The sequence below is a fragment of the Cricetulus griseus genome, chromosome 3 (assembly GCF_003668045.3).
Source record: "Cricetulus griseus strain 17A/GY chromosome 3, alternate assembly CriGri-PICRH-1.0, whole genome shotgun sequence".
Lineage (NCBI taxonomy): Eukaryota > Metazoa > Chordata > Mammalia > Rodentia > Cricetidae > Cricetulus > Cricetulus griseus.
The window spans coordinates 277,879,540-277,891,962 of record NC_048596.1 but is presented as its reverse complement, the minus strand read 5'-3'; the positions used below and the strand labels follow the sequence as shown (position 1 = coordinate 277,891,962).

Sequence of the window (12,423 nt, the reverse complement as noted above, 5' to 3'; positions counted from 1 at the left end):
TGTTCCTCAGACAAGTCTTTGCCTTCAATTTTATTTGGCAGATTCTGTGGCCTTTGAAAATATTTCAAAGGACCCTTGTGACAGGAAGCACAAACATGTGTCTTTTCTAGTGGGCAGTCCTTGCTTTGAATCAGCCGCGTTTCCAACTTTCGAACAGCAGCCTATGCTGGACAGGCTGCCCCCTCCTCAGAGGAGCCTGATCCCGGAGTCTGACAACAGGAAGGGTTTATTTCTTTCTCAGTCACCAATTCGCTGAGAGCACTGAATCTCTGCTTTCCTGTCAGAATGGGGTCTCCCACGGGATGAGGGAGGGTGACAGCATGGCTTCGGGAAGCGCTCAGGAGCCTCTACAGGTGTAGTCAATTAACCGTAGAACTCTGGAGATGCAAAGAACTGTAAGGGTGACTCTTAATGACCATGGCTATCATGTTTTTGTGCCTAAACCATATTCTTGGTTTCTTCTGGCAGGAAAGTATGTGGGGCTCTGTGCTTTCAGCCCCAAGACAAGAAGTAGGTCCTGATTAATGGCCTAAGGAAACAACGGGAGCTTTGTGGTCCTGGAACTCGCTCTGTAAACCAGGCTGGCCTCAAACTCACAGAGATCCTCCTGCCTCTGCCCCCCTCTACTCTTCCTAACTTGGAGAGATAGGTGCGTATGCATCGTGTTCCTGGACCTAGACACAGCAGACCTCATCTGCCGTTTTGGGGCCTTCTAAGTGCTGTGGAGAGAGTGCCAGTTCACCCTGCCTCATGAATCTCGACAAAACAGCACTGGAAGGAACTGTGGGGAACACTTCCGATATTTATTTACGGTTTGTCCCTGAAGCACGCTTTGCCTAGGAGATGACTGCTTCTGAATTAGGAGCAGGAGTCGCTAACTCCCACTGCTGTGTGACTGAGCATTCTGGCTGAGATGTTCTTCCTGAATGAGTGGGACAGAGAATTGCAAGCTTCGAAACAAGAGCATTATCATCTCGTGCTCTGATGAGCTGATGATATTTCTTTGTGATGACACGGACGGGATGACGTTCCCTCAATCAGTGTGCTCACACATTAGAAATACCTGACCTTTGGTGCTCCTGGAATTTGCACTATCTGATCGGAAGCTACCCACAACAGTCCAAATTCCTTCCTTGTGGTGAAAAGTGAGTTATTTTTCTATTAATTTTTGTTTCAAGGCTTCCCTAGAAAGAAACCCTTGTTACTCCTAACCTCTACTCTGTCTCCACACACATTTGCCAGCTCACGAAGAGATTTTTTTCTGTATGTAGGATTGAATTCCAATGACAGAGGGATGAGTTCACCTGAGAGGAGTCTTTATTTCAGGCCTGTAAGCTAAATGGGATACAGCAGAGTCAAAGAGGCGCCTCGGCTAACCCCATGCTGTAGAGCATGTGTCTGGATCCACCTGGTCCCCACCTGCCTTCCTCTGCTAAAGCCTCCATGACTGTCCATTGAGTTCATCCTGCTCACTGCCAAACCAAATGGAGGACATCATTTTAATCACTATTACAATTTGCTATCCTGGATGAATCAATGAAATTTTCTAAGGATGCTGGAATAGCTCCTTCAACAGACCCTTATGAAATATCACTACTCCAGGAGTGGTCTATGAACCAGCAACATCAGGACCTCATTAGCAAGCAGAATCGTGGGCCCCTCTCCGTGTCCCCTCACTCATATCTGCAGTTCAGCAGGGTCCCCAAGGGTCTGGAGCACAGAGTAAAGTTTGGGAAAGTTTATACCTTGCAATGTTTTACTGGAGTCAAAAGGTCCCAGTGGGCATCATACCTAACAATTTTCCAATAAAACAAAGCAATAGCTAGATACCTAAATACTGAGAGCAAAGTGCCTCTGGCCACAGCTAAAAGGAAAAATAAGTTATAAAAATGTGATGTTGGTTCCACTTAAGTGACATAGATCTATGTCCCATTCCAAAAAGGAATACAGAAAGGGAGTGACCTCGGACATTAGCAGAAGTTCGCCCTCACCCACCCTTTCTAAGAAGTAAACATTGACTATACGTTCTTCTTAAAGGGTGGAATCCAGAGGCGAAGACGTGGCAGAGTCCCATTGAGCCCAAGCCTCTGGATATAGAGGGGGGAAGAACCCAGTGTGCAATAAAAGAATTTGAGGGCAGAGTTTTCCCCGATTGTGCCAGCAGAGAAGCACGAGCCTCTACTTTATAAGCTCAGTGCCCAGCTGAAAGGAGGGACAAGCTGTTGGCTGTTTGGTGCAGCACCAGACCTCTCAGGCATGCTTGTCCCCACAGTTGCCCTCTAAGTAGCTACTAAAACCTCTCCCTGCTGATAGAAAGAAAATCACACCCTGTGTGAAAAACAAAACAAAACAAAACACACTATATAACTGGTCAATTCTGGCTCAGATCTGGGGTTAAAAATCAAATGATAAATGCTGTAACAGGAGAAATAAAAGACCCAGGGACTGATATTGGGGTTCAAGTTTCAAGCTGAAGACCAGAGAAGCAAAGCAACTGGCCACTAGCTCTTGCCTCCACCTCAGGCTGAAAGGGCTGATCCTGTCTGCACAAGCTTTCACCAAGCCTCTGACTGCTGTCTCTCCTTATCATGGCTGGAGAATCAATGCCTTCTTATCCTCAATGTGGCTGGAAAATGAATGCCAGCTCTGAGACCCTGTTCCTGTCTTCTATACCTTTCGTGAGTCCTGGAATTAAAGGCTTGAGCTGTTACTCTTTTAAACTGATTCAATCTATTGTAGCCCTGGATGGCCTTGAACTCACAGAGATCTAACTGCCTTTGTCTCCTGAGTCCTGGAATTAAAGTTGTGTGCCACCACTGCCTGGCTTCTATGGCTGACTAGTATGGCTGTTTTGATATTTTGATCTCCAGTAGCTTTAATAAATCATAAACAATATATTACCACAAAACACAAGCACCCTTTTTGCAGAGTACAAACTAAGTAAGCTTAAGATTCCAAATTCAGACGCCAGGTCTGAAGAAATCATCTACAGAGATGTCAGGAACAGGAGTTGGTCAGAGGTTCAAATCCTATCTCAGAGGTCCCACCAACCCCCTTACTGTTCTCAGATCAGTGGCTTTCGCCAGAGAGAAGTAGTCACAAATTTCCCTTGTTCTCATCGCCTACACTTCCTGCATGTCTCCAGCCAGGTCCTGCCTAGTACTGGGGTAGGGATAGTCATGGGATGCAGAAGTCCATTGGTTAGAGCCAGGAGGAAGGCATCCATGGAGAGAAGCTGGGGCAGGAAACAAAGGTTGGTGCTTTGACTTAACCACTGACTGGTGGTTTGAGCACACTCTTTTACTGACTGGTGGTTTGAGCACACTCTTCCACTGACTGGTTTTAAAAGCTTGTGCAGACAGGATCAGCCCTTTTACTTCTCTTTTACTGAGAAGAGTAGCTGGCTGGGCAGTGGTGGCATAAGCCTTTAATCCCAGCACTCAGGAGGCAGAGGCAGGAGGATCTCTGTGAGTTCAAGACCAGCCTGGTCTACAGAGTAAGTTCCAGGATAGCCTCCAAAGCCACAGAGAAACCCTGTCTAGAACACCAACCCACCGTGCCACCAAAAAAAGAGTGGCTGAATCCTACACTACGCTGCCACCACAGTCCTAAGAAGTCATTGTATCTGCATTGTTTCTCAGACATCCAGAGAGAGCTGACACATTGTTTGAACTTGCCCAGATCCCAGTACAAGGCAATGGGATGACAGCCTCCAGGCTTTAAAAGTAACGGCACAGAAGGGAATGGAAGGCACTCAGAGGCAGAATTCACAAAAAAACAAAACAAAACAAAAAAACTGGTTTAAAAACTGTACCCATGTCATCTAGTTCATCCCCTGGCGATAAGTAGTCCCAGGGGGAGAACAAGGACCTACTAAGCGTTCTTCAGGAAGTGCTGTGAGCTGCTCTCACTCGGTAGTCCCCAACAGAACCATTCTGAGGGCATCCATTGTGCTCCTTGGAAGTGGCAGGCTCAGATGACCAGGCCTGATGACAGCCATGGTGTGTGGATAGCATTTGTTTCAACCTGTACCCCTCAAAGAGTCAGGTCAAGGAATCTGGGGTATTCCCCTGGGGCCATATGGCACCAACAAGGGATTAAGTCTCTGTGGCACTCTCATGTCCTAGACTCCCTGAAAATACAGAAGGACCCCAATGACACTAAAGTCCTCATAGAAAGGGAGTTAGTCCTGCTAGCTAAAGTAGAGATGTGTTTGCTCCTGTCTTCACAAGAACACACAAAGTCTTCCAGGGAAGAAAGTCCACTGATACCATAGAACATTCCTAAGTCTGAAGGGCTCCAAGCAACTGTCCTCCTCCATATCACTCCATCACCTAGGAAACAAGGGGGCTAAAGTCTCAGTAAATTCTAGGTCTAATACCCAGCTGAACGTGGGCAAGAAGGAGGGGAACGTGGGAAAGATATCAAACCCAGACTTAATTTTTATCTCCAATGTGATAAACTATTTTTAAATTTATGTTTATTTTATGTGTATGGGTAATTTGCCTGCATGTCTGTCTGCCATGTGCATGCTTGATGCTCACAAAGACCAGAAAAGGGCACAGGATCCCCTAGAACTGGAGTTACTGGCAGTTGTGACCCACCATGTGGGTGCTGGGAATAGATCCCATGTCTTCTGGTGTGGCAGCCAGTGCTCTTAACTGCTGAACCGTTTTTCCAGACCAGGACAAACTGTTTCTTAACAGGGATTCCTTCTGTGGCCCAGAACAACTGAAAGACTATCTGTTACTCCTCAGGAGCGGGTACTCACCCTTGGGTACTCCCTGAATATCCTAAAAAGGGAGATGCCAAAGGCTCACCTGAGAACTACTAAGCCAGAAAAGCTAGGGTCAAGCCTCCGGAACACACACTAAACTGAAGTAAAACAAAAGTACTGCTTGAAAGTCTCCAGCCGACCATCATGCTGGAGCCAAGGACAACTGCTCCTGGAAGCTGATTTTACAGGGACAATGAAAACCAAAGATAAAATAAAATTTCCACAATTTCAACAAGCTGTGCTCCTCAGTGCACTAGACAGGCAAACACTGTAGCTCTCTCAGTTCCATTCAGCAGCTGAAAGCTGCCTCTTCTGCTCTGAACACTGGCCAAAACAGCCGGAGCCAGGTTCAGTTCTTAAAGGCAGGACCCAAAATGGCCAACTGCAATGCCTGGAACCTAGCAAAAGTTCCTTCTGTCTTTCATGAACTAGCCAAGGTTTTCAGTAGCTAACATCTGGCAAAGGACCTGGGTCTTGTGGACACCTATAGACCAGATGGCACCTGCCACTCCATACATCACCCTGGGAGGGTCCCTGTAGTCAGGTACTATGGTCCAAAGACATTTTATGGAGACCTTGCATTTTTGGGTCTCTCTGGTGCCAACCTCACACCACTCGGATCTTACACACAGCACCCTGGGCCTGAGCAACCCAGCTGCTCCTCTAGACACCCTTCCCTCCTCCAAAGTGAAAGCACAATGTCTGACACCAGGCAATGTCTTCACCTATCCAGAAATAGTGATTAAAAAAATTAATAACTCAGCCTAGCCTAGGCCATCTAACTCAAACTTTGCAAATTTTTGATGTAGAGAATTTTTGGTTTTGTTTATATTTTGATTTCTTTCCATATTATTCATTCTCTGTCTCTTAAAACAGAGCAACTATTAATTAGAAAGCTAAGATGAGTAAGGGACACACTGTGTCCCCGTCCCGTCCGCCCCCCGCCCCCCCAAGGATAGCCAAACTGCTGTACTCACTCTTGTGGCTTTGTGTGGAAAGGCACCTGATATCACAATGAACTAGTGCTGTTCATACTATAGGTCAGACTTTCTTCCCCCCATCCCTTTATAAGCATCAAAAATACCACCAGGGAAACTAGACTAATTCTCACCACAAAGATTTGTGAGAGCTAACGGCCACAAATCACTACTTGATGACAGCAGAAATGCTGAAGGAATAAAAAGTCAGACTTGACCTTCTGTTGTCCTTGGTGTGGAATGCACCACCGGGGATATGATGGCTATGTTTCTTCTCTCTATCTGTTTTGTTGTTGTTGTTGTTGTTGTTGTTGTTGTTTTTAATTTTAAGGGGGTTGGAAAAGAATGGACTTGATTCTAAGGAAGGTTGTTATGTGAACGCTATGACTGCGAATCTCATAAATACCCAGCAAGACTCCATCCCACAGCTGACTGAGGACAACCTCCAATTAGTCACAGTGGTTTATGGCCCACCAGGGTCTTCCATATCTACTGTCACCCAAGACCAAGTCCCCATAATTTTCTCTTTCATTTGTTATTCCTTGATTGCTGGCCTTTGAATAAACAGAGACAGAAATAAATGAGTCTTTTCTCCAAGCAGATATTAACAGTTCTCTTGCTGTCCCTTTTTATTGTGTGAGCATGCCCATCTATGCACACGCTCCATGTTTGTAGGTCTGTGCTCCTTGTATGAATGCATGCAGGTGCCGGAAGAGGACTCCAGGCGTCTCTCCCGCTCGCTCTCCACCCTATGTCTTGAAACAGGGTCCTTCACCAAGTCTGAACCTCCCCTTTTCAGTTAGGTGGCTTGGCCCACAGGCTCTCAGGACCCACCTGCCTCAGTTTCCCAGCACTCGGGGCACAAGCACAAGAGGCCGCCATTGTCTAGCTCTTGCACGGATGCTGGACATTTGAACCCAGTCTGCCCCGCTTTCTCAGCAAGTGTGCTTACCCTCCTGAGCCATCCTCTCTGCCCCATATGTTTATTTTAAAGACATAGTAAAAATGAGTAGGTGAGTACCAGGAATGAGGCAGAGGAAGAACAACTTTACAAAATTCTACTTAATTTAGGGCCTGGGCACCTGATTAGTCTGATGACCCCAGGGTCCAAGTGGTGGAAAAAAAGAACTGACTCTTATGAGTTGTACATACACACACACACACACACACACACACACACACACACACACACTAAATAAATAAATAAATAAATAAAAATTTAGTTGAATTTTTTAAATAAATGTTTTTTAAATAATTGAGAGACGACCCCCGACTCCCCCCCCCCAAGTAATGACCAAGCCAGAAAACAACACTAACAACTGATACATTAAAAATGAGGCCACATGGGTAAAAGACATTTAGTCCCACCAAATATTAGCACCACAGAGAATGTTCAAAGGAAAACACAGCTAAAACTGGCCCTTCAGTGTGTGAATTTCAAAGGACATAGACTGGCTTTATATAACTTTCAAGCTCTGGGCCTTCACATGAGTCAAGTTTCATCCCAAAGAGCTTCAAAAAGCTGTTGATGGCAAAATCCAAACACAGCCTAAAGCTGGGTGAATTATAACACACCAGTGACGGTTCATACTTTGCGTGTCAGAAGGACCACAATAACAGAAGATGTCAACATTGGCAAGCCTGGGCAGAAGTTTCCAGAAACTCTCTGACTGTCTACAGCTTTTCTATAAATCTAAAATTACTCACAAATAAAAATTTTACTGAAGAACAAATATGAAGCCGCAGTCCCAAGTCGGAGTGTCTGGCTTTGTTCCGAAGCTGTTGCTCCCAAAAGACACAGAAAGCAGCTCGCCCATCTAGGGACTTACCACAGCCAACACAGGCAAGCAGCTCAACTCTCAATTAAGAGGAAGATTTAATGGGAATGACTACAATAACCAGGGGTGTCTGGGTGGTGCTTCCCAGCACCTCTTGTTTTATGTCCTCCTGCAGGGCTTTTGGTAAATCAAACCGACATAATTCAAGTTACATTTCGAACACGCTCAGGAAGCCTGTATGTTTAGAAGTTGTTGAGAAAATACCAAGGAAAGGGGAGGTTCTGACAGAAAGAGCCCGACTACACTCCTGTTTATTGCTGGACAAATTCACTTTGCAGGAATGAAGGTAGTTTTGCATGGATCACCTTTGCCCACAACACTGCCCTGCGAGCCCCACGGGTGAAAGCTGTCCAGACAGTCCACTGCTTCAGAGTCCACCGTTCTCTTTCCATTTCACTCAGCCACATCACCAATGTGACTTAGACTAACTCACTGCTACTGTAGCGAAGAGTTCTATTCACAGGCAGGTCTTAACATCACAAAGCAGGCTAGCCCTACAATGGACCAATCGCCTGAGCAACAAGACAGAGAGGACAAGACACTTTTCTGAAGTGGCAAAGTGTGACAATTGTCACTCCATCACTGGAGCCCTAGCTGACAGAAGCTTTGCTGATGGTCAAGCAGGGCCATCTCCTCCTCTGATAAAAAGATGGCACACCATAGCCAGGTAAGCAAGATACACAGTATTGGTTTCTGGCCACAAATCTGAAGGTGGGATTCTGACCCCAAATGGATACAAGGGTCAGAAGTAAATCTTGAATATTTTGTGAGCCAGCCAATTCCTCTGCTCTTGGTTTTCCATGGGACTCAGCACTTGACGAGAGATCTCATCAAACATGGACGTGATGGTAAGAATAATCTTCTCATGACCTACCAACGCTCTCTCTGCCAGGAATGCTGTGTGGAGCTGATCACTGCCCAGGCTTGTCCATCCCCTACCTTCTGGGGGTCACAGTGGTCCCCTTCCTTGACACAGCTTCGCCCTGTCAATCACTTTAGACTGTAAGAGGAGCCATCTCAACAAGGTCTTCAACTTCTTAGCTGTCTACACTCCACACTTGCTGAGGAGCAGATCTGCTGTGTCACCAATGCTGGCTACATTAAAACCAGGCCAGGTGGCTTTCAAGTCCAGTGCCTTATTGAACCACTCTACCCTTTCCCCAGGTGCAAAACCTCCAGGTACTCACCATACTCAATTCCAGGTCGGCCCATGAAGTGAGCAGAGACCTGTCTCTCATCCTTCCCGTACTCGTTCTTGGCCATCAGAGTGTAGTCTCCATTATTCATATGGGTGGGATTATCCAGCTGGAGGCAGCCATGGTACTCCGTGTGATTGGTAACGTGAATTTTAGTACAGATGTATTTGGATTCGTTCAATATTGCCCCATTATAGAACCACTGGAGCGTGGGCTTGGGGTTGCCCCTCACGGTGAATGGAATGCACCAGTGGTGGTCTGAGGTTGGAGATTCGAGAAATGTGATGGTCGGTGCAACTAAAGGAAAAGAGAAAGAGTTAATAGCACCAGAAAGCTTGGGGTTCTTCCCACTGAGTTCTGGGTTATTAAGAAGGGTGTTTATTTAACCATTATTTAATTTAAGGAAACCCACAATCCGTAACCTAGGTCAATCATTCTGTATCATCTGACTGATTCGACTCCCTTCCAGGAGCTTCAGGAAGCAACTTACCCCTCTCTGCTCATATGACTTACACAACACAGCAAGACTCTATGGTAGGAAGTGTTCTACTTTGGCTTTGTGCAAGCACACACACACACATCTTAATGGTATATGGATTCATCATAAATAATGAGACACTTTTCATTAGAAATTCTTCCTTAAATAATTAAAATTGCTATAAGAATTGCTAACTTTGGAAATGGTCCCTGAGTCTCTGATCAGATGGATCACACAGTAAAATGGACTCTACTCATCCACAATGAATATTGCTGTTGTCACTGATTGGTCAGCACGAAGTGTGAGAACCTTAAAACTTCTCTTGCTGCTGAATAGCAAATATACTTTTAGATGTGCTGAATCACAGTGTGGTCCAATTTTACTAGTTTCTAAATGTCCACATTTTAATTCCTGAAATGTCTGAGGTCTAATTTGAGCTTGAAAAACAGCCTGGCAATTATCTGACTTGAAATGTGTGCAGCACCTTATGCTTTGGGGAATTAAGCTCCAGCAAGTGGTCTCCTTACACAGACTCCTCAGGATGGGAACCAGGGGCTGACATTTCTTAGTGAAGCACACACAAAAGCCTGAAATATACTCTGAGGTCACTAACTTAAGCAGTCCACAGACTTCCCCGATGGCGAAGGCAGGACGCCCACGGTCACTACCGAGGGAAACACACACTACTCTTACTCACTACGTACAATGCACAGTGAGGTTCACAGAATCTTCATCTTCTCCTACGAGGTTTTCTGCCACACAAGAGATTTGCTTCCCACTGTCATCAGACGAAATGTTCGTTATCCTTAAGGAGCCCTGTGTGTGGCTCGTTTCATTCTACAAAGAAATTAAGACAAAAAACACCTTGATTAGACTCAATCCCAAAGTGTCAACTTTTCTTCCTGAAATGGGGCACACACACACACACACACACACACACACACACACACACACACACACACACACACTTATACATACACACATTCTCTTACACACACACTTATGCACACATACAAGCACACGCTTATACACATCATACACACACACCACACACACATACACATATATACATACACTTACATACTCTCTTACACACACACTTATACACATACACACACTTACACACAAACTTACACATATATACACACACATATGCATATTTACACACTCTCTTACACACATGTACACACACACACACACACACACACACACACACACACACACACACATTTTCTTACAGGTTTCAGACTTGAGTAAGCGTAAGTTATTTGCTGGCTCTGGGTTCAGTTGCTCAGTGTCTGTTTGACTGAATCCCTGGATTCTTACCTACCTTCTTCCAAGGGCAAACACTACATCGCTGTCACTTCCTGGCTAAGAATGGCACAGGATGTATTAAGACTCTCCTCCAGTCTAATATGGACAGATAACTAAAATGTAATCTTGGATTAGCCTTATCTAATTAAGGATAAATAGAAAATAAATGACATTTAAAATTCATTTTATTGGGAGGCAGAGGCAGGCAGATCTCTGTGAGTTCGAGGCCAGCCTGGTCTATAGAGCAAGTTCCAGGACAGGCTCCAAGGTTACACAGAGAAACCCTATCTCAAAAAAACCTAAAACAAAACAAAAAATATTCTACATCTGGGCCTATAAAATATTGGGTGGTTCTGATGGTTGGTAAAAATCAGCAACTTGACAGTTCAGGATCACTTGGGAAGGAATCTCAATGAAGAACTGTTGGGGTTAGGTGAGGCTGTGAGAGATTTTCCTACCAGATTAACTACAGTGGGTGATTCAGGTGAAACTATTTTGATTCTGAACTGATGGAAAAACTGAGTTGCTGCACACATGCATTGGGTCCCTGTCCCTGCTCTTGATTGTGAACTTAACATGACCGGCTCCTTCAAGCTCCTGAGGCTATGACTTCCCAGCTATGATGGACTGTAACCTGAACTGGCACCCAATGAACCCTTTTCCTTTAAGACGCTCTTTTCTGGGCCTTTTTTAAATCACAGCAACAAAAAGGAATCCAAGAGAGTGGCCATCAGTGTGCCTAGTGCGCTCTCCCTACTATCATACTAGAAGACAGACGTAAACGCAAGCCTTACCATGTGTTTGGAAACCAAATTCCCAACATCCCAGTACAGCGTGGGGAGTGGATCACCCGCCACACTGCAGGAAAGTGTGACCGAATTTCCTTCCTCCACGGTGAGGTTAGGGGCAGCCAGACGTGCGGATGGCAGACCTACAAAAGAGGAAAACACAGGGAAACACACACACCGTTACAGCCAGAATCAAATGGCAGGGCACACCCATGTGTTCACAGAAGCCCACTTTTTTGTTTTTGGGGTTTTTTCTTTCTTTTTTTTTTTTTTCAGTAACTCATTTTAGTCTAGAAACATACCATCAGACCTAGAGTTTGGGAGAATTAGACAGTCAAGGAAAACTAGTTTGAAAGCATTTCTCAAGGGTGAAACTCAAACTAAGACCATGTTAGAATTCTCAAAGCCAAGTTAGAATTAATTATTGTGAATTAAAGTGACCGTCCTGTTCAGACTATTGACGACGAGTTATATGAATCCTTATCACAGTGAAAAATTCTTAATATCTTAAAATTTAAAAACTTTAAAAATGTATTTGTTGTTAGGGGAAATTATGAATATTGCACTTTTTTTTTTAGCTTTTCAGTGGTGTGGTTTTTGTACTTCATATTCCAAGAGCTAGACAGTTTTTATTTAAGTTCCTGCTGTTTCCACTTCTTCAGGCACCTCTCCTCCCAGGTGTGCACACTGCCTTTCCCTGCCAAAAATCACAGTACCTTTTCCCAAAGCAGGGCTTGGAGGACTAACAGTGTGTTGGAACTGCCAATCAAAGCAGCGCCCCCCCCCCCACTCCCAACTTGATATGAGGACTATTTGGAGGGACTGTGTTCACCGCAGTAGCCACGTCTCAGGGGACAGTGATGGGTCATGGTATAAGAATCAGCATGGAGGTCAGAAAAGGCAGCTCATCAGCAATGACTCATAAATTACAATTAAACCACTCGCTTGCCCGCAACCAGACTGCCGAGTTTCATACACAAGCTCTTCATTATTAACCAACCCTCACTGGTTGAGCCACTGTTCTTCGGGATTGACATCACATCACACAATATTTA

The 12,423-nt window shown here is 45.0% G+C and overlaps 1 protein-coding gene across 5 annotated transcripts in view; it reads right to left on the bottom strand.

Annotated features, from left to right (window-relative positions):
* The window catches only part of Ntrk2 (neurotrophic receptor tyrosine kinase 2), a 327,293-nt gene that overhangs the window by 264,984 nt on the left and 49,886 nt on the right, over positions 1-12,423 (bottom strand). For 4 of the 5 annotated variants that reach the window (XM_035441549.1, XM_035441550.1, XM_035441552.1 and 1 more), the window contains exons 6-8: positions 11,375-11,511; positions 9,971-10,103; positions 8,780-9,085 (exon numbers count right to left, since the gene is read on the bottom strand). In XM_035441549.1, coding sequence (XP_035297440.1) covers positions 8,780-9,085; positions 9,971-10,103; positions 11,375-11,511 — 576 coding nt within the window. Of the gene's footprint in view, positions 1-8,158; positions 8,167-8,779; positions 9,086-9,970; positions 10,104-11,374; positions 11,512-12,423 lie in introns of all 5 variants that reach the window. The other variant, XM_035441551.1, reaches the window with a different exon arrangement.